Raw genomic sequence first — 25,983 nt, forward strand, 5'->3', positions numbered from 1 at the left:
CAATTATGCCACTAACAATCATTGCTTTCTGCACTGCTCTTTTGTCACATTCTTTAGTACCTCTGTGACCATTTTTTTCTGCTTTAGCTTTACAATTTTGTCATGATGTTTTTGTATATTGAGTTATTGCATGTTATCTTATCTTATATTAGCAATAGGTCTTTTAATCTGGTTAATTTCTTGTAATTCTTGATGATTCTGATATAAACCATCATCTGTAGCTGCACCAGTGAGGTTCTCAGCTGTTCCTGAAGCTGAGAGGAATAAATGCATTGAGGCTGGTGGCCACTTTGAACTCCACTGTAAGGTCTCAGACCCTACAGCCCAAGTCAGCTGGTTCCACAACGATACGCAGCTTCAGCCAGAGACTGGTTTGGATATTCAGTCAGAGGGAGATGTAAGGATACTGGTAGTCAATCCAGCTGAGCCCAGTCATTCTGGATTGTACCGCTGTGAATCATCTGACGACTCTGTCCAGTTCACTGTGGATATCAAAGGTGATTTATGACTTTTTGAGAATCTTGTACATCCAGTAACACATTTGCAAAACTAGATGCAAACTAACATTCAAGCTTTTTGTTGTCTGCGTCTCTTAGCAGTGCTGTTATGGACATGCCTCTCACCATTGCATCCAACTTGTTGGCAGTGATTTGATACAGATGTTACATGTTTTGCATTATTTAACTTCTTGGCAGATGGTCTGAGAAATCACAGATAGGCAGTCTAGATGACTTTTTAATAAAGGATATTAATTATGTACATTCTTTAATAATGCAACGGATCACCCTTAGACCCACCGGTGATGTTCTCAGCATTACCAGACACAGTGAAGAACCAGCTGGTTGAAGCAGACTACTCCACTGATTTGCACGGTGAGATCTCAGATCCAAATGCCAATGTGTGTTGTTACAAGGATGGTGTAGAGCTCGTCTCAAAAAGTCAGCCTCATATCAAATCGGAGTGTACCAGGAGGACGTTAGCTGTCAAGACAGCACAGCCCTCTAACTCTGGATGGTACGACTGTGTGAGAACGGGTGATGTCATCCAGTTTAATGTACAAGACCAAGGTGATTTTCAAATATTTGCTTCTAATCTACTTAATGTTTTTGTGTGACAACTAACAATTGTGTGCTCTATGTAGCTTTTTTTTTTTAAATATCTCTTTAAATGTATTCTGACAATGTTATTGTATGTCCTTGGCTTCAATAGCCATAATTGGTTCTGTCTTTCTGAGTTTAGAAAATTAGTCACTTACATTGAATAAAGCATTCCTCTGTCAATGGTCATCTGTAGTGCCACCACCAACATTTTTGGCTGATCCTGAAGTTGAGAAGACCAAATGCACTGAAGAAATGGAACCTGTTGCACTACATTATGAAATTTCAGATACCACTCCATATGTCAGCGAGACAAAAGAAGAGAAGGTCATGCTTTCTCAATCTGAACCTGAATTTAAACCTGATTTGGAACTTGAATCCAAATCTGAATTTGAACCTGAATCTGAACCTGAAGTTCACTCAGACGCATCCAGAGGAACTGTAATCATCCACACACCAGAGACATCTCTTTTCGATGTAAACAGCCAAAAGACACCAGATGATCCCATCCCGTTTGAAATGGACCAAGGTGGTTTGCCACTTATTTGTACGCCATTCTGAATTAGGAGCATTAACATGGCTGAAGCAAGTCAGTTATTGTTTTCTTTGTGGCTTTTCTAACAGCAGAACTGTCTCACTATGAGGTGTTCAGTGGTGAGACCTATGATGACTCTGTCCAGTGCACTGTGGATATAAAAGGTGATATTATGCTACCTCAATCCAAGCATTTAACCCAGTGCCTCTGTGCCACTAACAAGGGTGGTTTTAACTATCCAATGGCTCTTCCTGGAGATGCTGGTCCCCTGCATCTTGGTTACCTTCCCAAAACTAATCCATGCTATCATGTCTTTATCCAACATCCAGTTGGTCTGCAAACCCTTCTTCCAAACTAACACTCATTCAATAGACTTACCTATCTTCATTCTTCATTGAAGCACATTTCATTTAAACTTAAACTGTACACGTATACATTTGCTTGAGTCATCTTGTCCATGTGTCATTCAGAATCATCATCAGTATTGTCTTGACTGAAGTATGTTACAGAGAGCTGAAATACAGAATGAATAGTTGAGTGAATGAAAGTTGGTGATATGACTTCTTGTGTAATTGTGTTTTGTTTTTAAATGTGTTTTAACCACTGTTTGGCTTGTTTTAGACCACTATGTGATATGGTCATCACTCTTACATTTTTACATTCTTGAAATACTCTTAAAAATTAACCAATCGATAAAACTACATCTTTAAAAGCTTTTCTGACTATGAAGACAGAAAAGAACTTCACCTTTTCTTTGTGTAAACAATTCAACTATAGAAGAGTTCCTGAGAACATCAGGAACTGAGGCTGAGATCAGACCTGAAAAAGAGAACAACACTCTCTCAGCGGAAAGATCTGGAGAAGAGATTCAGTGGGATACCCCAGTGTCTGTACCTACAACCTTCAGATTGATTGAAGAGAAACAACAGCCACAACCAATGCTACAACCACAGCTACAACCAATACTACAACCAATGCTACAGTCACAGCTACAACCAATACTACAACCAGAACTACAACCAATGCTACAGTCACAGCTACAACCAATACTACAACCAGAACTACAACCAATGCTACAGTCACAGCTACAACCAATACTACAACCAGAACTACAACCAATGCTACAGTCACAGCTACAACCAATGGTACAACCAATAGTACAACCAGAGCTACAACCAATGCTACAGCCACTGCTACAACCAATAGTACAACCAGAGCTACAACCACAGCTACAACCGATACTACAACCAGAGCTACATCCACAGCTACAACCACAACTACAAACAATGCTACAACCACAGCTGCAACCAGCAAACCAGATAAATACTTCAGTTTCTAAAGATGAAGGCTCAAATCACATCACAATACGAGAGAGTGACATGGATCAAGATGTCTTAGCTTTTAAGGTGGATGTTGAAGGTGATTTAAATAGTTAGCTCCATCATTCTGCAAATAATGATGGAGCAAAATATATGCCATTGACATTTACCACCTAACAACCACTTAACGTCATTTTTCTCTATTCGGATCCATTACTGAATCTGAATAACTCCGAAAGCTTCAACTTACTGACTTAGATACAAAAACAGCTATGTTTTATAATTATTTACCTGTAGAATTCCATCACCAAATATTTGTCTAACAAAGATCACCTCACTAAAAAATTCTATTGTATCATCTTGAATCTAACTTCTAGCCAAAATCATGTAATTTTAATATACAAGTAATGAAAAAGATACAAGCCTATAGTAAGACTGTTGATTGTAAAGCTACAAATAAGTGCAGTTTATTTATCTTAGCTAACGTAAAGTATACAATGTAATGTGTCATAATTGTAATACATTTCTCTTTTCATATAACTTGAAATATCCCTAGCTTCGAGGACAAATTCCACACCAATTTGTGGAATGGATGAGAGCATTGATGCAGACTGTTCCAGTGTACTGCTAACTGAGAAATCTGACCACACAATCCAAGAAAAACCTATATCCTGCCAAGAAGATGAGACAACCGTAATATTCAATAAACCTACAACACAGAAAGAGCTCATCCAGTCATCAGAGATGTGTTTGCAAGAAGCATATGAGACTGTTACCAAGGATGAATTTGTTTTACATCAAGAGGAAGTGAAAGGTGACTCAAGATTGTTTTTAACACACCATTAATGACCAAAAGCAACTAACTTTGTCTGGCTTTCGCTTAAATGTTCTGTACCCTAGTCGACCAAATTGTTTTACACTTACACTCTTAATAGATAACTCACGATAAAAAATTGCTTTGTCTCCTCAAAACTGAAGAACTTTGTTATAAAGCAGAATTCTTTACACTACCACCAGAAGATGAAGTTGTCAGACCCATTGAAGGTGATTCTCCAGTTCACTGTTACAAGGACAGAATACAGTTCTATTCTGAAAATGGACGTACGCTTGAATCAGAGGAAAGTGTGCGAAGACTGAATGTTCCAGTTATAGGCTCGGGTCAATCAGGTGTAAACAACTACAAGGCAAAGGATGAAGACATAATATTTAAGGTGGATGTCAAAGGTGATTTTAAACTAGTTTAAATCAACACTGCTACATCAGTTCCAGTCATATAATCAAAGAAAAAAAACATATGAAATGAAATTACTAGATATAAAAAATACAAAAAAACATTTAATACTGATTAAATGATACTAGTAAATGACACTGATACTCAGAATATAACTTCAATGCAGTATAACTTTTCTCATTTATTTTAAATATTACCTGTTTAGGTCAAATTATCTGCTTGCATTAAAACATATTAAATTAAACCCCTTAGCTACATCTTTGCAAACTTCAACTATCCATGAGACTGACAGGAGCAAGTCAAATGATGGAACAGATATTGCTAATTTTCCACAACCTGAGGTATCGAGCACAATGGCAGAGGTGTGCTGGTACAAGGAAGGTGAGGAACTCCAAGAATGTGACATTATCACCCAATCTAAGGAGATTTTCAAAGCTCTTGTTGTGAAAACAGCCGAGCCGTCTCACTCTGGAGATCATGCTTGTGAGACAGATGATGTCACCGTTCAGTTTGCAGTGGACCTACCAGGTGATTCATCAGTCATCTACGCCAGCTCAATTCATCCGATTACCAAACTAACCACTTCAATCATGCAATGGTTACTAACTCTGTTGAATCTGTTGTTCGGATAAGAGCCAGACTAATAGGTTGCTGTAAGATGTTGTTACTGCGGATGAACATTTCAGTAGAGAATATTATTATTATTATTTTTTTTTTTTACATTTGCCTTTCATAGGAGCATCCGGAAAAGTTAAAGTAAAATAATTTTCAAAACAGTAATTAGTTGACAAATTGGCATTAACAATTTCTCAAGTATGTTTAAGGAAACTTAAAAGTAATTGTCTCATTCAGATATTTATTTAGTAATTATGTTGATTAATACTACTACAAATACTACTAATAATTTACAAAAACTGATATACTTCTTAGGAACACTACAGGAAATCCCGTCAATAACTAACAAATGTACAAATTCAAAGGCCTGATACATACACAAGTAACACAACTAAATTCATTTTCAGTATGTTTGTCTTTGATGTTTGTTGCCCATGTTTTGTCTTTGTTGTAAAATATCTGCGACTTTGATTGTTGTCTTTTACTCTTGCGTTACTAATTTTTCATCTTATATTCTGAAGTTCATGTCTGTTTTCTCGTGTTTTCTTCCCATTTTATTGATCATTACAGTAAATCATCAATATATTCTTACAGTAATTTTCATGCCAAACAGACTCTTTCATAAAACTCTGAATTTTGAATCATTCTTGATAATCAAGTTTTGAGAAAAAAATATAAATGCATGTATGTTTTATAAAAAGGAAACAAACAATATAAAAGTAAATGTGTCTGTACAAAATTGTCTGTAGCTCCAACTGTGACGTTCTCCAGTGTCCCTGAGGCTCAACGGACCATATGCACTGATTCAGGAAGACCCTTTAAACTACAATGCGAAGTCTCAGACCCTGATGCACAAGTCCGGTGGTACAAAGATGGGAATGAGGTGCTTCCTCAAGATGGTATGGTTACTGTGTATGAGGAAGCCATGAGAACACTCTCTGTGCAAAGTGCTGAATTATGTCACAGTGGAACATACAGCTGCCAGACAATCACTGACGCCATCTCATTCCATGTGGAAATCAAAGGTGATTTGATGTTTTCTTTCATGAAGACACCACATGAGATGTGTGTAAACTGAGCAAATCAAGCAATCTCTTTTATAACTATGTATTGTGGTTATTAAGAAGTAGAAGGCAAATATTTTGGACTTTATCCCTTAAAAGTAGTGTTTACTGATTGTCACTCAAGCACATGCATTCATAAATAGGAAAAAAACAACTTATTAGCCAGTGATTTTCCACTAAATCATGCAGCTCCTTCTCTATGCTAGGGATGGGCGATATGACCAAAATCTTATTTCACAATATGAAAAAAAAAAAAAAAAAAAAAAATCGCAGATAACAATATATTACTACATAGTAATTTTTGTTATTTTATTATTCTAATTTGTTAAAAATAAGAAGCAAATTACAAACATTAGGACAAATATAACAAAGGTGCAAGTTAAAATACGTTTTTCAGGATAAATACTACAGAAATAGTATAATGTAAAATAATCAAATGTAAAAAACTGTGTAGTCTTCACTATATGTGAAAGTGACGTGAAGTCAAGTATGGTGACCCATACTCAGAATTTGTGCTTTGCATTTAACCCATCCAAAGAGCATACACACAGCAGTGAACACACACCCGGAGCAGTGGGCAGCCATTTATGCTGCGGCGCCCGGGGAGCAGTTGGGGGTTCGGTGTCTTGCTCAAGGGTACCTCGGTCGTGGTATTGAAGGTGGAGAGAGCGCTGTACATTCACTCCCCCCACCTACAATTCCTGCCGGACCTGAGACTCGAACTTGCAACCTTTGGATTACGAATCCGACTCTCTAACCATTAGGCCACGACTTCCCCCTAATTATTCCCCCTGTAACTTCTTTTCTTTTTTCTCAGATTTATATTAGGCTGCTGTCACTTTAAGACCAAATGCACGCCTCCAATATAATGACATACATGCAGTTTCCTCTCAACTGTCTAGATTCACTTAAGAAATAAGCAATTGTGTTTACATGAATATTCTACGCAATGGACATTTTGACATAACTGTGTGTGCATTTGACCATTCAAGTGCAATAAGATATGAAAGAGAGCGGAATTCACAATCGCATGCCATCTGAGAGGCGGCTTTCTGTGCGTGCGCTTCAGCTGTGTCAGTCAATGCGTGACCACTGCAATGAGTTCTTTTTCACAGCTTATTGCATTTAATAACTATATTTAACATCATGCACGTTCCAAATTATTGATCTCATGGCACATACCGTCTGAGAGAGGTGGCTTTCTCTGTGCGTGCTTCACATGTGTGTCAGTCAGTGCAAACACAAATACCATAATATACACTGTATTAGAGTTAAAGATAAACAATTTATACTGTACCATCACCACAATATATAGTGTCATAACGCCCAACCCTACTTTATGCCATTCACACCTTTGTAGCTCCATCACTGAAGTTCATTCCAATTTCAGAAGTGGAGAAGAACAAGTCCACTGAAGTAGACTCACCAAATGTTCTGAAATGTGATCTATCAGACGCTACCACTGAGGTGCTCTGGTGCAAAGATGGTAGAGAGCTGGCCCCAAACCCTGGGCTCAATTTCCAAACAGATGGAAATATGAGGAAACTAACTGTTCAATCAGCAGAGCTGTCTGATACTGGAAACAACACCTGTCATGCTCCAGGTGATACTGTATCATTCAAGGTGGACGCTCAAGGTGATTTTCACAACACTACCACACAATTAACTATTGTTTTATGGCAAATTAGATATTTCTTTCATTTCTAATCACTCCCTGTTGAAAAACGTACCTCATGTAACGTCTTTACTATCCATTGAAACCCTGCTTCTCTCACTTCTTGATAACTTAAAAGCAAACCCTGTGACTAACAAATTTGTAGGTTAAGACTGCCTAATTGAATTTTGAAAGATTTGTAAACGATTCATGTTTTTTGGCACAAATTAATTTGTCAATAATCTACCTTTTTTTTTTTAATTTTCCAAATTTTCATAGCACACCCTGTTAGGTTCTCAGCACTCCCAGAAATTGCGAGGAACAAGTTTATCGAAGCAGGCTGTCCCATTATACTTCAGTGTGAAATCTCAGACCCTACTGCCCAAGTTTCCTGGCTCAAAGATGGAGTCGAACTCCTACAAGACAGTGGACTTGACATCCAGTCAGAGGGCACTATGAGGAGAATGATCATCCAATCAGCTGAGCTCAAAAACTCAGGCGTGTACAGCTGTGAGGCTGTAGATGATCGCATAGCATTCAAGGTGGATGTTGCAGGTGATTTTGAGTCTACATACTTTCTCAAAACCACTAACAATGTGTCAAATAACGCTTCATCCACTAAATGCTGTTTGCCCTTATCAGAGTTTAACAAAATAAACATTCATAACCAAATAATCAAAGCCCCTCTTGTTAAACACTAAAATGATCTCCTCGGCACTTTTGCTGATACAAACTGTAAAAAGGATTATAAAGGTTTCTGAACATCTTCCGGATCACTTACTGTACAATATTACTATATTGTATAGATAATGTCACCTAATTTAGATATGCTCATTAACTTATATGCGCAGAAGAATATGCTTCAAAACTACAGTAGTAAATAACATGAGATACGAACTCATGATATACACTCGGAATCAGCAAAATGTCTCATTCATTAGCCATACGTAAGTTTGAATCTTTTTCATCATTTCATTTCATTAGTTTTCATATCTTAGAACGGCTTTTTGGTAATTCTATGAATTTGACTGAACAAAAAATCCTCTTAGCTCCACCAGCGATGTTCTCAGCTGTTCCTGAGATTGAGAAGAACAAGTCCGTTGAAGCAGGCTGGCCAATTATTCTCCAATGTGAGATATCTGATCCTACAGCCCTGGTCCAATGGTACAAGGATGGATTACAGCTCCTACCTCAATCTGGGGTTTACATCCAATCACAGCACACCATGAGGACACTGGTTATCCAATCAGCAAATGTATCCCACTCTGGGTTTTACAGTTGTAATACTGCTGATGATATCAGCGAATTTTTTGTGGATGTTAAAGGTGACATACAATATCCAAAGTATTCTATTATATAACTAACAAATACATCATTTTGTAGCATTCCGTTTTCATTGGGTGAAAGCATTCTTCTCTACCTTTCAACAGATCCATTCTTGCTGCTTTATGGGCTCCTTAACCATTTCCCTAATGCAGGAATATATCTGAAGCTTCACAAGTTTGTTTGCAGCATTTCCACCAACTACTACTATTCTTAAATGCTATTTAACCAGCATCTTGTTTCTCTTTATTTTTAAAGAAACCATTTGCGCTGGGCAAGCATGTAAGCTTTATTATCTGTGCTTAACAGCACTTAATTCTCACAAAGCTTTCATTAATTGTATTCTCTTTTTCTTTGTATTACATTTGGCTTTTAGAGTGGAGAAGGTTTTAAAGGGCTGCCCATGCAATCATCATCAGTGCTTGAATTGCATGCTTCACGTCATACTTGTGTGACAAATTAAATGCAGCACAACATAAAACTAAGGTCCATTTCCTTTTCATTGCAGCACCTCCTGTGACGTTTGCCTACATAGCAGAAGATGATCTGCACAGAAATATTGTGGAACAAGACAATCTACTCCTTTGCTGTCAAGTGTCCAGGTCAGATGCTACTGCACAATGGTACAAGGATGGAGTAGAGCTAAAGCCTAGTGACAATGTCCTCATAGAAGCAGAAAATATTATACGTAGACTGATCGTCCTGTCAGCTCAACTCTCAGATTCTGGGACGTACACCTGTCGTGCTGGGGATAGTGCGTTAACATTTAAAGTTAACGTAAGAGGTGAGTAAATATGTCTATATTCATACCAACAACTCAAAATCTGATCAAATTTACAAGGCTGTGTAACTATTTTATTTTGATTCACAGAACCTCCAGTGATGATTGTATATCCCAAGGAAGATGTCCACCTTGATCGCTATGTTCCCGAAGAAATTGTCCTCAGCTGTGAACTTTCACGGCCAAATGGAAAGGTGACATGGTTCAAGGATGGACAGAAACTACAGGAGAGTGAAAACATAAAGCTAAAGTCAGAGGGTCCGTACAGACGACTAAAAATTCTGCGCAGTGGTGTTGAGGACTCTGGAGAATATGTCTGTGACACAGCTGATGATTCAATATTCTTCAATCTAAACATTAAAGGTATCAAATTTATGTTTAAAATATATTGCATGTAGAGATTTCTGATGTCAGCCAGAAGGAAAGTTGTTGCAGCAGATCAGATCAAGATATTCAGTTGGATAACAGATTACGAAGACTTTTTTATCTTGGAACACCATGCATTGATGAATTTGCACGAAGTGAGAATGATCAGGAACATGCATTAAGAAAGTAAATAAGGTCCATTTTGATGTCATGTTTCCCTATAGAACCACCAGTGCGCATAGTTTCTCCAAGCCAGTCCCAAATGGAACTTTGCCAACAGACTTCTGAGAGGATGGTCCTGAGCTGTGAAATCTCTAGACCAAACGCCACTGTACGTTGGTATCGAGATGGACTTGAAGTGGAGGAGAGTGACAGCCTAATTCTGGAGGTTGATGGTGTCTATAGGAGACTTATTATCCCAAAACCTACTGTCAAAGACTCTGCAGAATATGTCTGTGACACTGCTGATGACTCGGTGACCTTCTTTGTAAACATTGCAGGTGTGTCAAAGACCCTCTGTTTAATAAAATATAATAATAATAATAATAAAACAGCTTCAGTTCTCAATGTCTATAATGACTTTATTTCTTCATGCAGAGCCACCAGTTAGATTTATTCGGCCAAGGAAAATGGCCTATGGAGTAGAGAAACTTGTTGGAGATATTGTGGTTCTTGAGTGTGAAGTTTCTCGACCAAATGCTGAAGTTAGTTGGAAGAAGGATGCAGAAGAGATTGAGGAGAACAGCAACATAACTATCACAGAAGATGGCACAAGTCGACAGTTAACAATTCACTCTGCAGCTCTTGAAGATGCAGGGCAATATGTCTGTGATGCTAGAGATGATGTGATGGATTTCCTAGTGAAAATCAAAGGTACATTTCTGTGATAAGCAGATTAAAATGCTTTGATGAATCCATCACTGCAACTAACTAAAATTTTACCCTTTTCCTTCCAGATCCACCACAAAAAATTCTGCGGAAAGCTGACATAGAAACAAAACGCAGATTTGTCGTATCTGATGCCATTGTGTTGAAATGTGAGATCTCAAGACCAAATGGGGTGGTCAGTTGGCTTAAAGACAATGAGAAGATTGAGGGAAATGAGCATTTCATCTGTGAAGAGGAAGGGACATTCAGATCCCTGATTGTCCTGAGCGCTGAGTTGAAGGACTCAGGGGAGTACATATGTGATGCACAAGATGATAAAGTCGTCTTCAGTGTTACTGTAGAAGGTACTGCTTGTTAAAAGGCAATGTAAACAATGAAAAACATGCACGTACAGTTCAAAGAAAATATACAAAACTTTACCTTTACCTGTACCTTTAGCTTGTCATTGGGGCAGTACCCTCAAAAGTATACTTTTGTATCTTATCTATCCACTTATGGTACCATTAGGCATAGATAAGGTACACCATACCTTTGAGTGTACTGCCCCATTGACAAACTCCTGTTCCTCCTAAAGATTTTTGCACAAATATTTTTGACAGTGTACTTTAAAAAAAATAACTAATTATTTTTGCTCAGAGGCTCCAGTGTCCATTGTTGGAAATTCAGAGAAGCCAGAACACCACATTTTAATGACAGGAGATGAGCTTATCCTGGAATGTGAGGTATCTCGAGTAAATGCTATAGTCCAGTGGTACATCAATGGACATTTACTGCAAGAGGATTCACGGACACACATTGAAAGCAGAGACACAACGAGGAAGCTTGTGATATCGGGACTCCAGACATCCGACTCTGGAGATTATCTTTGCGATGCCATTGATGACAAGATGATAACTAGACTAACAGTTCAAGGTAAATTTACCAGTAGCATAGCCAAGAAAACAATTGTCAATTAAAACACTGTGCATACAATCACTATATATATATATATATATATATATATATATATATATATATATATATATATATATATATATATATATATATATATATTTATTATATATTTATTTATTTATTTATTTTTTCATAGAACCACCATTCAAATTCATCAAAAAAGATGAAAGAACAAATATTTCAGCCTATGAAGAAGACAGTGTGACACTACGTGCCACTGTTAACAGGGTTAATGCCCCAGTTAAATGGCAGAGAGGACGTGATCCAGTTAGAGGTGATCGTTTCCACACAACAAGTGATGGTAACACCCACTACCTCACTATTAACCCACTTAAGAGAAATGATACTGGAGAATACATGTGTCATGTGGGATCTGACGAGATGCATTTCAGTCTCCAAGTTAAAGGTATGACCAGGGAATGGGCCGTGAAATTCTACAACTCTACAAAGTGTTATATGTGACTGCTTGTAAAAGATCTCTAGTAAAATGTTGTCTACATTGTATCCTAATCAGCAATGAAGGTGAAATTCTCCAAACCACTAGAAAACATAGTGGGACTCAAAGGTAGTGAAGTGGTTTTAAAATGTGAACTGTACAAGTCAAAAGGAGATGTTCAGTGGCTTAAGGGCAGCAAGGAGATTGCACCAAACAGACATTTTACAATCAGAGCTGAGGGTCGAGTGCGAAGCCTGACAATACGTGATGTCACAGAAGATGATGCAGGAGAGTATGCTTGTGAATCTAAAGATGAAAGGACATCAGCAACTGTAGTGGTCAACAGTAAGTTAAGTTCTACCAAAGGACTTCTGTTAATCTGCATAAAGCTTGAAATCATGAATGAATCACATATTAATTTAGTGCCAATTTCCTTCTCTTCTTGTCCCAAGTTCCTCGCATTGTGGAGTTTATTGCAGAGCTACACAACATAACTGTCATGGAAGGAGAAGACGCAACATTTAAGTGTGTGGTATCTCCAGAGGATACAAAGTTGGCCTGGTTTAAGAATGGCCAGCCAATTTCATCAAATGAGAAGTTCAACATCTCAAGTAATGGATTATGCCATATGCTGCATATCAACAACTGTCAAGTCTCAGATAGCTGCAAGTTGACAGCCGAGGCTGAAGGTGTGATTTCCAGAGCTATCCTACAGGTCCAAGGTAAAATACCATCCATTATTACTTGACTTCTTTACTTGATTTTCATTTGCTTACAAATCAATCAGAATGTGACTTATGGACATGTATTCTTAGCATCAACCTATGAAGTAACCAGTTAACTATTGGGTAATTTTCTACAATTGTCTTCAAAATAATATTTGGAATGCAGAGAATGGTATATTTTAGGAGCCAGTGCAGGTCTTTAATGCCATGTCAACATGTTTGAGTTTAATAATGACCCTTTCAGACATGCCTGAATTGTTGAAAAGGTGCTTGTGATGGCTTGTGCTTAACAGCTTCTCCAGTTAGAATTCCACTCTTAACTGACAGAGACAAGTGTTACTACAGCACATAGCAATGTAGAATGAGGAGCTGTACTCCAAGCACATGAAATAATGTCAGTCTCATTGGCTCTGCTCGTTGGTTTTCAAATATAAAGAATTCTCTAAAGTGTTCAAATGCAATAATTTAACATTATCTGTATTCAGAGGCACAGGTGCTTTTCACAAAGAGCATGGACCTGGTGGTTGCAGAGGAGTTTGGTGAGGCAACACTTGAGGTGGAGGTCAGCCTTGAGACTGCAGAGGTGCAGTGGATGAGACAAGGAGTGGTTATACATCCAGGGTCCAAATTCACCCTGAAGCAGAATGGCCAAAAACGTTCTCTCACAATCCACAAACTCACCCTTTCAGACCGGGGCACTTACAGCTGTGAAACGCTTCATGACCGCACACAAGCCAAGCTCACTGTGGAACGTAAGTCTGCACTGCTGCTTTCTTTCTCACTATGTGCTGTTGTTAGCATTTATTTACGGTGATGGTCCCTCATTACAGCTCGTTGCGATGTTGTTGTCTCAAACAAACTGAATCAAGTGACCAAGAGTAATGCGAGCAGGAGGCAGCTACTTTAGTGACACTTGTTCCACGGTTTGACAGCAGCAAACAGGTGACTGGCAAACTACTTACTGAGTCCTGGGGAACAGCTTTCTGTATTGACATTAGATCAGACGAGTTATGATAATTTAATTAAGCATGCCAAATGAAAACTGGATCAAGAGCTGGTAAAAGGTCCTGGCTAAGTAACCTTTTAATTCCTCTTAGTTGCCTGTGAAACACAGATATCATGAGAGGAGGATAAAAGTTTCATGTGGCTCTACTCACAACTGATTTCCATTGCCTTCAATACATTTATTAGCCAGTCTTATTTCAAACCTACCATACAAGATTTTCAATATCTCTCATCGTAACCTAATTTTTATAAAATTAATTTACTCTTTAGAAAACAAGCAAGTAATTACCAGTGATATACATTCCTTTCAGGATAGGTCAAGACGATGAAGCTGTGTTGTACAAATGAGTAATCAAGTGATGAGAGAAAGTCTGCACTTTGGCTGTTCCTGGCACCAACTATGTATCTGGATCTGTTTTCATTGCAGCTAAATTTATGCACTGGCCTTCAAAATCTAGGGTGGTGTCACCAACTCTCTAAAATAAACCCCTCTTTTCCACGGGGAATGCCTGTCTGTTTTGGAAAACTTAAAAAAAAAAAATTGGCATAGCCCTGATCGAAGGCTTTAGGATTTAGTGTATTGTTAACACCAAGCTGACAAAACCGTGCCAACTAATTCAACAACTGTTGCTCTATTTTTTCCTCTTTATTACCTTTAGCTTTCATCTTAATCTCTCTTTCTTTTCCAAACAATTCTCTGATATCTAATTGCATCACCATTGAAAAATACTTTTTTTGCCTTTAAAAACCTGTGCTTCTCACACAGCACGAAAAATCAAGATTCTGAAAGGTCTAACTGAGATCCAGACTTACGAACGAGAGACGGCTTCTTTTGAGGTGGAGCTGTCACATGGCAATGTGGATGGTGTGTGGCAGAAGGATGGGCACATTCTCAAAAACAACAACCGCTTGCGTATGACTGGAAAAGGACGAGTACACAGCCTAACCATCTCCAACCTGACCTTGGATGACACTGGCACCTACATATTCTCTGTTGAGAACGTCAGATCACTAGCAAGATTGGAAGTTAAAGGTATTGTGCAAATAAAAAATAAACTATTTTTATAGCAGAAACATAAAGGGGCAGTTCACCCCAAAAGGAAAATTAAGTCATTATTTACATTATTTACCAGGTGTTGTTCTAATGCTGTATGCCCACAAAAGGAGCAATGTACTAAAATGTCTTCATCTACATACTGTAATGGCAGTGAAAAGCAACCAGCTTCAAACTTGATCACAAAATGATCCCATGCGACTTGTGCTTTCTTCTCTGTAGTAAATATATTTGTTGTGTTCCAGTTGTAGCAACAACAAAATGAGGTTGCATGTTCACATCATCAGCTTTCATTCTGACTGTCATCTGACAACTGGAGTTCGGGTCTGGAGATACTCACCTCAGAGAAGAAAGTACACAGATACTTTTTGGTTTTTCTAGGCGTTGTGGTTTGTGTAGGGTTTTAATTAATCTTGATTTATCATTATTTATGTCGTTATGTAGATAAGCCTGAGCAGAACATTTTTTTACATTAGTTTTCCTTTTGTGGTCTGAAAAAGAAAGAGGTGCATACTGCTTTAGAATAACACCAGGGTGATCTATCCCTTTATACATGATGTACTGTGATTTTATTCACTACAAAAAATTATAGCTTATGTGGTTTTTAATATTGTTTAAATTAGGGCTGCCCCATAATAGTCGACTAACCATTAGTTGACCAGAAGAGGCTTGGTCGACTAAAATTTTATTAGTCGCAGTAAAAAATTAAAATAAAAATCCACATTGGCAAAGTCACGCAGATCATTAACGGCTAGTCTATGTGGTAGAATAATACAGTACATCGGGCAGGACATCCACACACTCACCTATGCATTGCATTGACCTCAAATATGACTTATCATCTGAAATATGTTAGTAGCAGCAACTTTACATGGCTGCTCAATCTAATGTTAACCTAGTGAAATGTGCACTGTTCAAGTGTCTCTGGAGTGTGTCAGAACAGTAGCGCTCACTGCAGGACAGAGAGACGCCGGTGCGCTCACTTGTTCTTAAAATACTCTGTCATTTTTGGTCATACAGATAAAAGTAATACACCTTTAGAATCTGTAAAAACTCTACGTTTATTTGTGTGCACTCACAATAACAACAAAACATTGCACTTTTGTAAAATAAGGAAAGCAAACAGGATGTGCTTTCTGCCATCTCAGTCTGTGAACTTGAGCGCGAAACTCCAAAACTTGTGTACGCTTGCCTTACAGACATAAAAACACAATTGAAATATAAAACAAATATTATCAAATTATGTAATCTTAGCTGACACGGGGCCCGGTGCGAGGTAGAGAGAGATCACATTCCGTTGGGGGTGGGGGGGTTGAATTCCCCTCGGTCCGTTCACTGCGGGGCCCACCCAAAGGACGGCCCTGTCTGTATGAAACATACAGGCATATCCACTACTGCGGAGATGACAACTCGGTGTCACCAACTTCTCTTAAACCAAAAACAAAGAAAGCACTAGTTTATCAATGAATTAGGCTATTAAAATGTTAACGCAGCCTCTTTACTGTTTTTCCCTGACACATTCTATCATTAAGGGCTTTTTTCACACTGAACGTGAAAATTCGGCGTGATGACGCTTTTGAATCGAAACAATAGATCCCTATAGAGCTATTCACACCAGGCGCGATCATTCGTGGTGCGAAAAAGCAAGGATTTTTTTTTTCGTCCAGTGTGACGATTTTTTCCCCCATTGCTCCGCGAATCAGATTTGACTAAGATCACGTGCCTGGAGCAGTTGCACAAAAAGGCGGGAGTGGTGGCGCTGTTTCGAAAATCAGTGTAAACAAACACAGAAGAAGAGTATTCTGAGAGAGAAGAGTGTATGCCGAGTTCTTGTTGTCTTTGGTTTCTGAGAACTTATTTATTCTCACATGTTCTTAATATAATTTCTATTAATTCTCCACTGAATTATATGATCTGGAGTGTCCGTTTTCTCCCACGTGCACCGATGTTTACTCAGAGCGTGTTTACTCTCTAATGTTAGCTCTTCCGTATTAAAAAAAAAAAAAAAACGAGTTTCTACACATAAAATATGAAAGCAAATAGACATGATTATGATGCAATATTTTCTGTATGTGTTTTGTATGCAGCTTATGGTATTTTTATAACTATAAAGGATGTTTATGACTATAAGCTGTGTGGCGATATTAAACATACAAAGAGCAAATCAATAAAAAATGCAATTCATGACCTCTTTAATATCTTATGCAGGGTAAATTGATCTTTCAAGGATTTTTTTTAGACACATAAACTGGAAATTTAGATTTAAAATACTCATCTGGGATTCAGTGTTAAAATACTTTCTAGTTTAAAGTGGAAGGACAACTATAAGTATGTAATTGATAGGCTTACTTCTATTTGGCTGTGTGGCACCTTTAAAACATAACTTTGTTTATTTAAGCTGCCTGACATCAACTCCAGGCTCAACCGATGACATGAGTTGAGGGCAGGACATCTCTTATTTTGAAGGGTTATTTATTGTTAGTTTAGAAAACCTGTTTGTGAACTAGTGGTGCAGAAATTACACAAATGCTAAAGTGATTTAGCAGTTCTGTCACTGATTTAAACCACCGTAATCGCTTTAACCACACACCTTCTCTCCAACACCCTACCGTACAGAAACGGGCACCCAAAATGATCTGAAATACATATCCAAAATCCTTAAATAACCTATGAAGGTCATGCATATACTCATATTAACTATTAGCGGCAAGGTATAAAGGCTTGCAATAATCTGTATCTTGTTTCTTAATTGCTTTGGAAACAATTAACATATAAGGGGTGGAATTTGGCCATGATCAACAAGTCGTAGGAGGTAAGACGGTCCAGAGCAATGATGTAAGTCTCAAACTGGTTAAATTTCAGACACTGATGACAGTACAATGGCATGGACAGACAGCTTTGCTACTGCTCTTACCATGTGTCAGGTTACACATATAAAAAGATATGGATCACATGATCAGACTACAGCTACTGAAACATTTCAAACATTCACAAGCATAAGGTGCCGGTGTAAGGTAATCTCTTCTATGCCAAGTCACTCAATAGGGCTTATCCTTTGGAGTCACAGAGCTGTCACTGAGGATGACAATAACGTGTAAACGCCACAACAACAAAGGACCCATCTCAAAGTCCTCTAGGCACAAAGCTGAGGTATGGTTAAACGATAAGCTCCTGTTGTACTAGACAGATTGATATGTACACAGCTGACTCATGTGATCTCAAAAGTCAAACGGGGCAACCAGAGGTAAATTGTTAAAAATAATAAGAAATATTGACTGGCTTTGAAGATCACAGCCTTTCAAATTTGATCAAAATTGTTTTGTCATTGATTTTGGTTTTGCCTAATAAAATGTGTATGTCCAACATGATTTGATGTCAAAAGCAATGTTCTGCGACAAAGGCTGACAAGACTCCTTTGCTTCCTCAGAAATTCCAGTAGCAATTCTGAAAAAGCTTGAGGATATCAGGCAACCAGAGGGATCTGGTGTGACCCTTGAATGTGAGCTCTCACGCCACAACGTGGACGTCAAGTGGACAAAGGTAAAATTACATGACATCCTCAGAAAACAAAAATCTTTTTGCTGTAAATTAAAAATCAAGGGGGTGTCTTCTTTCAGAATGAAGTTCAGCTTAAACCAGGAAAAAATCATCGGATTTACTCAATGGGAAGAAAGTGTTTTCTACAAATACTTAAGTGTGAGCTGGGAGACTCTGGTTTATATGTGTGTGATGCCGGGGATGCCACAACATCCTGTTCAGTGGATATCTATGGTAAGAACAAAAAGTCTGTTAGATTATCACTATATTAATCTGCAGATTATATACTTTCCTGATTATTTAAATAATTTATTGTGTATTTATATATACACCTAATAAATATACACAGTACACACTCATATGTGACCCTGGACCACAAAACCAGTCTTAAGTGTAAATTTTTCGAAATTGAGATTTATACATCACCTGAAAGCTGAATAAATAAGCTTTCCATTGATGTATGGTTTGTGATGATCAGACAATATTTGGAAAATCTGGAATCTGAGGGTGCAAAAAAATCTAAATATTGAGAAAATCGCCTTTAAAGTTGTCCAAATGAAGTTCTTAGCAATGCATATTACTAATCAAAAATGAAGTTTTGATATATTTACGGTAAGAAATTTACAAAATATCTTCATGGACCATGATCTTTACTTAATATCCTAATGATTTTTGGCATAAAAGAAAAATTGATAATTTTGACCCATACAATGTATTTTTGGCTATTGCTACAAATATACCCCAGCGACTTAAGACTGGTTTTGTGGTCCAGGGTCACATATATTATGTAAACAAAAACACTTATTTTGGATGCGATTAATCGCGATTAATTGTTTGACAGCACTATTTAAAACTAAATCTTAAAGGGGTCATATGATGTTGCTAAAAAGAACATTATTTTGTGTATTTGGTGTTTACGCGGTTCGAGGTTCGAGGATCAAAAAACACATTATTTTCCACATACTGTACATTATTGTTGCTCCTCTATGCTCCGCCTTTCTGAAACGCACCAATTTTTACAAAGCTCATCGTTCTGAGAAGCGTGGTGTGCTCTGATTGGCCAGCTATTTGGTGCGTTGTGATTGGCCGAATACCTCAAGCGTGTGACGGAAATGTTACGCCCCTTCCCATGTAGTGATGCCGTGTCCCAGCCTTTTTATAGTCTATGGTCCTGGCGCAACGAGACTAAAACAATAAAACCTGCTATAAACGAGGCATTTGTTGCATTCAGTGAGGACATAATTACTGATTATAATGACTCCTACGGTCTTTTTACACGTTGCACCGCGCCGTGTAAACATAACACCATGTCTGCATTTGTGATCGTAGAAATGCCAAACAAGCACTACTCTAAACAGCTCAAAACTCGCGTTTGAATAGTCAGTAGCAAATTCTTTAAATATCGAAACGTACTTACAGGCTGTGAGTCAGAAGCACCAGACTGTCCTTGCAACATTGGAATTGCCCCACTTTATAGTGTTCACAGCCATTCAAAGTGTTCACATTGTAGGCTACTCTCTCCCAGGATCAGGAAATAGTCCTGCGTAAAATGCGCTGCACACACTTGAATATTTGCGTTGTACTCTCCTGGAACAGTGTTGTAAATATAACTTAACCACTGATTTCTAGTTGTGCACTTCATTTCGAAGGCAAAGTACTTTTGCTTTCACAATGAAACACACAGCGTCTCCATGATATTGCGTCAGCAACAACAATACTACAGCGAGATTAAAAATTACGCCTTCTTTCATTGCATATACATTTGGGCGGTGTATGAATGAGCCGTTTTAGGTGGGCGTGGCAGAGTCTTAACTTTTATAAAGAATATCAGTCACACTTTATATTAGGTGGCCTTAACTACTATGTACTTACATCAAAAAGTAAGTACAATGTACTTATTGTATTGCAAAACACTTTTGCTGCAATTGAGGTGGGATATGGGTAAGGTTAGGGACAGGTTTGGTGGTATGGGTATGTTTAAGGGTGGGTTAAGGTGTAAGGGATGGGTCAATAGTGTAATTATAAATGTAATTACAGAAATTAATTTCAGATGTAACTACATACAGGTATTTTTAAAAATATAAGTACAATGTAAAAACATGTATGTACACAATAAGTGCATTGTATCAAATGATTAATTTAAATGTAAGTACATTGTAGTTAAGGTCACCTAATATAAAGTGGGACCAGAATATCTCTTTGGTTTTGAGACTTTAGTCTTTGCAACTTTAGGGATCTTATCTATGCACAAACAGCTTGTAACACTCCAAACTTGAAAACGCATCATATGACCCCTTTAAATCTTAATCCCGCTGCTGAAGTAATTTACTTTTTCTTTAAAGTACAACATTGCCATCTACTGGTACAGAGGTGAATTTAACAAAATGAGAAGCATTTACCCTTGCTTTGTTTTAAATGAGCAGCCTACATTATGAAATTAGGCAATGCCTTTTTATGTTTATTAACATTTCAACAGAGAGGGAGCTTGAGATACTACAAAGCTTAGAGGATCTGGATATTCAAGAAGGTCAGAATGCAGTGTTCATGTGTGAAGTGTCCCTGGACGTTGTGCCAGGAGAGTGGTTTAAGAATGGCGAGAAGATAAAACCAACCAGCACCATTAAGATCCGTCAGGAAGGTTATTCTAGCACCTGTTGCTAAACTTTACCCTCTTCCAAAAATTAACCAGAAAATATTTAAATCATTATCTGATCATAAATTTTGTGTACCTTTTTTTCCTACTTAGGGACAAAGCACTTCCTCCTCGTATGCAATGTTAAAGAAGACGAGTCTGGAGAGATCAAGTTTGTTGCCAAGAATGTTGAGACTACAGCTTACCTTGAGGTGGAAGGTCTGTATTTAGTTTAAGTCAAGCATTCACTACAAATCCAAAGCTAGTCACCCCCTTTGATGACAAGTCACAGATGCTATGACATTTCAAACTGGTTTGAAAAGTGGCCAACCAGACGTTGGATATTTACACTGTCCCAACAAGTGAGAAATCAGCAATTACCAACAGCCAAAAAAAGAAAAAAAAAATTGTTTTCCAAGCCCTGTTTCATCTATATTTTTGATCTTTAATCAATTATTGCAGTCAAGAATTAACTTAAAACTGACTTAAAACTACAGCTTTTCATTTCTACAGCACTACCAGCAAACATTGCGAAACCACTTCAGGACAAGACTGCTCTGGAAAAAACACGTGTCATACTGGACTGCACTGTGACCAATCCTCGTTGCAGCATTCGCTGGTATAAGGGACCGAATGTCATCCTGCCCTCGGAGCGCTTTGAAATCTGCAGTGAAGGGTGCTATCGAAAACTTGTGATTCAGCAGGTGTTGCTAGAAGATGAGGGCACCTACAGTGTCCAAGTTGGAAACTTCACATCTTCAGCAAAACTAACTGTTGAAGGTGAGGCAAATTCAGCCCTTCTACACCAATTATGGATTGATAGACAGCACTGTCAAATAAAAAATTAAGAAAAAAAAAAAAAAAAAAACTGTCAGTCAGTTGTTCATTTAGAGTTAAGGATCAGATTTGTTCTATTATTATATGGAGCCACATTGTTTGCATAACAAACTAATGTTTTCAGTCTATACAACCCGAATTCCGAAAGTGTTGGGACGTTTTTTAAATTTGAATAAAATGAAAACTAAAAGAATTTCAAATCACATGAGCTAATGTATTATTCACAATAGAACATAGATAACATAACAGATGTTTAAACTGAGGAATTGTACAATTTTATGCACAAAATGAGCTCATTTCAAATTTGATGCCAACTACAGGTCTCAAAATAGTTGGGACAGGGGCATGTTTACCATGGTGTAGCATCTCATCTTCTTTTCAAAACAGTTTGAAGACGTCTGGGCATCGAGGTTATGAGTTTCTGGAGTTTTTCATTCTTGCCTGATATAGGTTTCCAGCTCTATTGGTGAAAGATCTGGACTGCAGGCAGGGCAATTCAGCACTCAGACTCTTCTACTACGAAGCCATGCTGTTGTAATAGCTGCAGTATGTGGTTTTGCATTGTCCTGTTGAAATACACAAGGCCTTCCCTGAAATAGACGTCGTCTGGAGGGGAGCATATTTTGCTCTAAAACCTTTATATACCTTTCAGCATTCATAGTGCCTTCCAAAACATGCAAGCTGCCCATACCGTATGCACTTATGCACCCCCATACCATCAGAGATGCTGGCTTTTGAACTGAACGCTGATAACACGCTGGAAGTTCTCCCTCCTCTTTAGCCATCCGTGATTTCCAACAAGACTGTCAAATTTGGACTCGTCTGACCATAGAACACCTTTCCACTTTGAAACAGTCTATTTTAAATGAGCCTTGGCCCACAGGACACGACGGCGCTTGTGGACCATATTCACATTTGCCTCCTTTTTGCATAATAGAGCTTTAGTTGGCATCTGCAGATGGCACGGCGGATTGTGTTTACCGACAGTGGTTTCTGGAAGTATTCCTGGGCCCATTTAGTAATGTCAATGATAGAATCATGCCGATGAGTGATGCAGTGTTGTCTGAGGGCCCGAAGACCACAGGCATCCAACAAAGGTCTTCGGCCTTGTCCCTTACGCACAGAGATTTCTCCAGTTTCTCTGAATCTTTTGATGATGTTATGCACTGTAGATGAGGAGATGTGCAAAGCCTTTGCAATTTGACGTTGAGGAACGTTGTTTTTAAAATATTCCACAATCTTTTTACACACTCTTTCACAGATTGGAGAGCCACTGCCCATCTTTACTTCTGAGAGACTCTGCCTCTCCAAGATACCCCTTTTATAGTTAATCATGTTACAGACCTGATGTCAATTAGCTTAATTAGTTGCTAGATGTTCTCCCAGCTGAATATTTTCAAAATTTCTTGCTTTTTCAGCCCTTTGTTGCCCCCATGCCAACTTTTTTGAGACCTGTAGCAGGCATCAAATTTGAAATGAGCTCATTTAGTGGATAAAAGTGTAAAATTTCTCCATTTAAACATTTGATATGTTCTCTATGTTCTATTGTGAATAAAATAGTGAAAGGCTCATGTGATTTGAAAGTCTTTTAGTTTTAATTTTTTTTAAATTTAAAAAACATTTACGGAATTCGAGTTATTATATATACAGTTGTGCTCAAAATTTTTCATACCCATGGTAAATATGATCAAAGGCGGCTGTGAAAATAAATCTGTATCATTAATCCTTTTGATCTTTTATTTAAAAAATGTATAAAAATCTAACCTTTCATTGGAGAATAAGAATTTAAAATGGGAGAGAAATCTCATTATGAAATAAATGTTTTTCTCTAATACATATTGGCCACAATTAATCATACCCTTTTATTCAATACTTTTTGCAACCTCCTTTTGCCAAGATAACAGCTCTGAATCTTCACCTATAATGTTTGGAGAACATCTGACGAGATCAGAGACCATTCCTTCATCCAGAATCACTCCAGACCCTTCAAATTCACAGCTCCATGTTGGTGCTTCTTCTCTTCAGTTCACCCCACACATTTTCTATAGGGTTCAGCTTACCCTCAGCCACCTGTCACTCAACTAGGCGCCAAAAGTTCTCTGCAGACTGCGGTTACTAGAATTAACCGGCGGATGGCGATGTCTCCCTTTTACACATCAGAGTACCATAAAAAGTGAGAGCATTTCATTAATTAGCCTAAAACCTAATTAATGAAATGCTCTCAAGGTTTTACTCCTTGTGATCAATGATTAAGAGAATTTGGCCATTGTGTTCCTCATATTTATAATCCTGTGAAACAGGAAGCCAAGGCTGGACAACTTCATGTTCCTAGTCACCCTGGTGTGATAAAAAAATACAAATATGAATGGGAATATACTTCATATTAGATATTTTAATCATAAGAATTTCTAGAGTTACCAATAATTGTGGCCATTGTGTACTAGAGAAAAATATTCATTTCCTAATGTGATTTCCCTCCACTTTTTTTTTTAAACTTCAATTAAAGGTTAGACATTTAAAAAATTTTAATGAAAGATCAAATGGATAAAAAATGCAGACTTATTTTCATAGCCTTCTTTGATCATATTTACCAAGGATATGAATAATTTTGAGCACAACTGTATACACACACATATATAGGCTATGTTATTTGCAAAACAGATAACATTTTTTTTAATTTTCAAAAATCATGTTTTTGTTACGTTGTATTGTGTTTTTTGTTAGCTGTATGTTTTAGTTATTTTTTTACCTAATCAAAATAACACAATTGCAATTGGAATGCACAATGAAAAAACATGATTTTTGAAAATGTTTAAAAACGGAGTCATCTGTTTTTGCAAATGAACTCTTCATGTTTGTGTGTGTGTGTGTGTGTGTGTGTGTGTGTGTAATTAAAAAACTGTGGCATTACATTCATCGTGATTGTGGGAACGTAAATGGAAAGTTAATTTAAAAGTTATAGCCTAATACATTATAAATTAGGAATAGGAAGAGATAATGGCAAAGATTTCAAATCAATATTTATCCATTTTTTTTACAGTATCAGAAACTCGAATATAAAGCAACGTCGTCGAATTATTTTGGATAGAATTTCAATAGTGCTGCATCTCGACTCTAACATAAACGCATAATATCAACAAAATACGCTTAAATACGCTATGTCTAATGACAATAATCTTTTCGGATGTTGCCACTTACCTATCTGGGACGTTCTTAGTTGAAACCAAACGCGTTTCTTGGCACAGAGACTAATCCGACATGAAACCTTGTCTCACAACATCTAATCTCGTGAGAAATTACCTAATTGCCTTGATATTCGAGCGCTTATTCGACGCCAGATATATGACAAATGCTTTTTAACATGTTTCTTAGGAAAATTACTTAAGCAATTTGTGCATTTCTAATTACTTTAAATGAATAAACCTCTGGCCCGGTTTGGGCACTCAATTTACCCTCAGCCACCTGTCACTCAACTAGGCGCCAAAAGTTCTCTGCAGACTGCGGTTACTAGAATTAACCGGCGGATGGCGATGTCTCCCTTTTACACATCAGAGTACCACAAAAAGTGAGAGCATTTCATTAATTAGCCTAAAACCTCATTCAAAACATATCTGCCAAGCTCTTAAAAATGTCATATTCGTATTTATGTTGGTTTCATACATTAAAAAACATCTTCAATCTTCAAAATATTATTTGCTAAAAATGGCACATAATACAAAGTGCACATACATGTCATGACAATAAAATGGCTACCTGCACGTTAGTATGATTTTGCTAAATTTGATTGTGAAATATTGATTTTGAAATATTAATAGTATTATATCGGAACTGCTTCTTTTTCTTTTAATAAATAATAATTTGAAAGCATTGCATTTACAGTATATAGCTGAGACAATTTAACATGCCTATGGATTGGCACTTCCTCTGTTG

The 25,983-nt window shown here is 37.5% G+C and overlaps 2 protein-coding genes and 1 long non-coding RNA gene across 23 annotated transcripts in view; 2 read left to right on the top strand and 1 right to left on the bottom strand.

Annotated features, from left to right (window-relative positions):
• obsl1b (obscurin like cytoskeletal adaptor 1b) overlaps positions 1–25,983 on the top strand; it is a 44,725-nt gene that overhangs the window by 17,465 nt on the left and 1,277 nt on the right. For 3 of the 19 annotated variants that reach the window (XM_058786747.1, XM_058786745.1, XM_058786748.1), the window contains 26 exons: positions 222–497; positions 792–1,067; positions 1,294–1,626; positions 1,722–1,796; positions 3,508–3,765; positions 3,930–4,175; positions 4,435–4,710; positions 5,547–5,822; positions 7,222–7,497; positions 7,795–8,070; positions 9,347–9,622; positions 9,710–9,982; positions 10,210–10,485; positions 10,583–10,858; positions 10,942–11,217; positions 11,510–11,785; positions 11,964–12,233; positions 12,342–12,608; positions 12,716–12,985; positions 13,474–13,740; positions 14,760–15,026; positions 18,475–18,587; positions 18,665–18,818; positions 21,061–21,222; positions 21,331–21,435; positions 21,730–21,996. In XM_058786747.1, the coding sequence (XP_058642730.1) occupies positions 222–497; positions 792–1,067; positions 1,294–1,626; positions 1,722–1,796; positions 3,508–3,765; positions 3,930–4,175; positions 4,435–4,710; positions 5,547–5,822; positions 7,222–7,497; positions 7,795–8,070; positions 9,347–9,622; positions 9,710–9,982; positions 10,210–10,485; positions 10,583–10,858; positions 10,942–11,217; positions 11,510–11,785; positions 11,964–12,233; positions 12,342–12,608; positions 12,716–12,985; positions 13,474–13,740; positions 14,760–15,026; positions 18,475–18,587; positions 18,665–18,818; positions 21,061–21,222; positions 21,331–21,435; positions 21,730–21,996 (6,363 nt within the window). The remainder of the gene's footprint in view (positions 1–221; positions 498–791; positions 1,068–1,293; positions 1,627–1,721; positions 1,797–3,507; positions 3,766–3,929; positions 4,176–4,434; positions 4,711–5,546; positions 5,823–7,221; positions 7,498–7,794; positions 8,071–9,346; positions 9,623–9,709; positions 9,983–10,209; positions 10,486–10,582; positions 10,859–10,941; positions 11,218–11,509; positions 11,786–11,963; positions 12,234–12,341; positions 12,609–12,715; positions 12,986–13,473; positions 13,741–14,759; positions 15,027–18,474; positions 18,588–18,664; positions 18,819–21,060; positions 21,223–21,330; positions 21,436–21,729; positions 21,997–25,983) is intronic. The other 16 variants (XM_058786750.1, XM_058786749.1, XM_058786751.1 and 13 more) reach the window with 16 other exon arrangements.
• Positions 338–25,955, bottom strand: LOC131546811 (uncharacterized). 3 transcript variants are annotated; one of them, XR_009272784.1, is made up of 7 exons: positions 25,252–25,955; positions 2,380–2,451; positions 2,011–2,145; positions 1,256–1,320; positions 798–1,020; positions 566–700; positions 338–482 (listed from the first exon to the last, which is right to left on the bottom strand). It is a non-coding gene; the product is annotated as an uncharacterized LOC131546811 (long non-coding RNA). The 3 variants fall into 3 exon arrangements; XR_009272786.1 differs by lacking the exon at positions 566–700 and having other exon boundaries at positions 372–482; XR_009272785.1 differs by lacking the exons at positions 566–700; positions 798–1,020.
• On the top strand, positions 8,077–9,340 carry LOC131546810 (obscurin-like protein 1). The gene is made up of 3 exons (XM_058786809.1): positions 8,077–8,462; positions 8,565–8,840; positions 8,946–9,340. Exons 1-3 carry the CDS (start codon positions 8,441–8,443, stop codon positions 9,053–9,055), a joined length of 408 nt encoding a protein of 135 aa, XP_058642792.1. The 5' UTR covers positions 8,077–8,440; the 3' UTR covers positions 9,056–9,340.

This window comes from Onychostoma macrolepis, chromosome 09 (genome assembly GCF_012432095.1).
Source record: "Onychostoma macrolepis isolate SWU-2019 chromosome 09, ASM1243209v1, whole genome shotgun sequence".
NCBI lineage: Eukaryota > Metazoa > Chordata > Actinopteri > Cypriniformes > Cyprinidae > Onychostoma > Onychostoma macrolepis.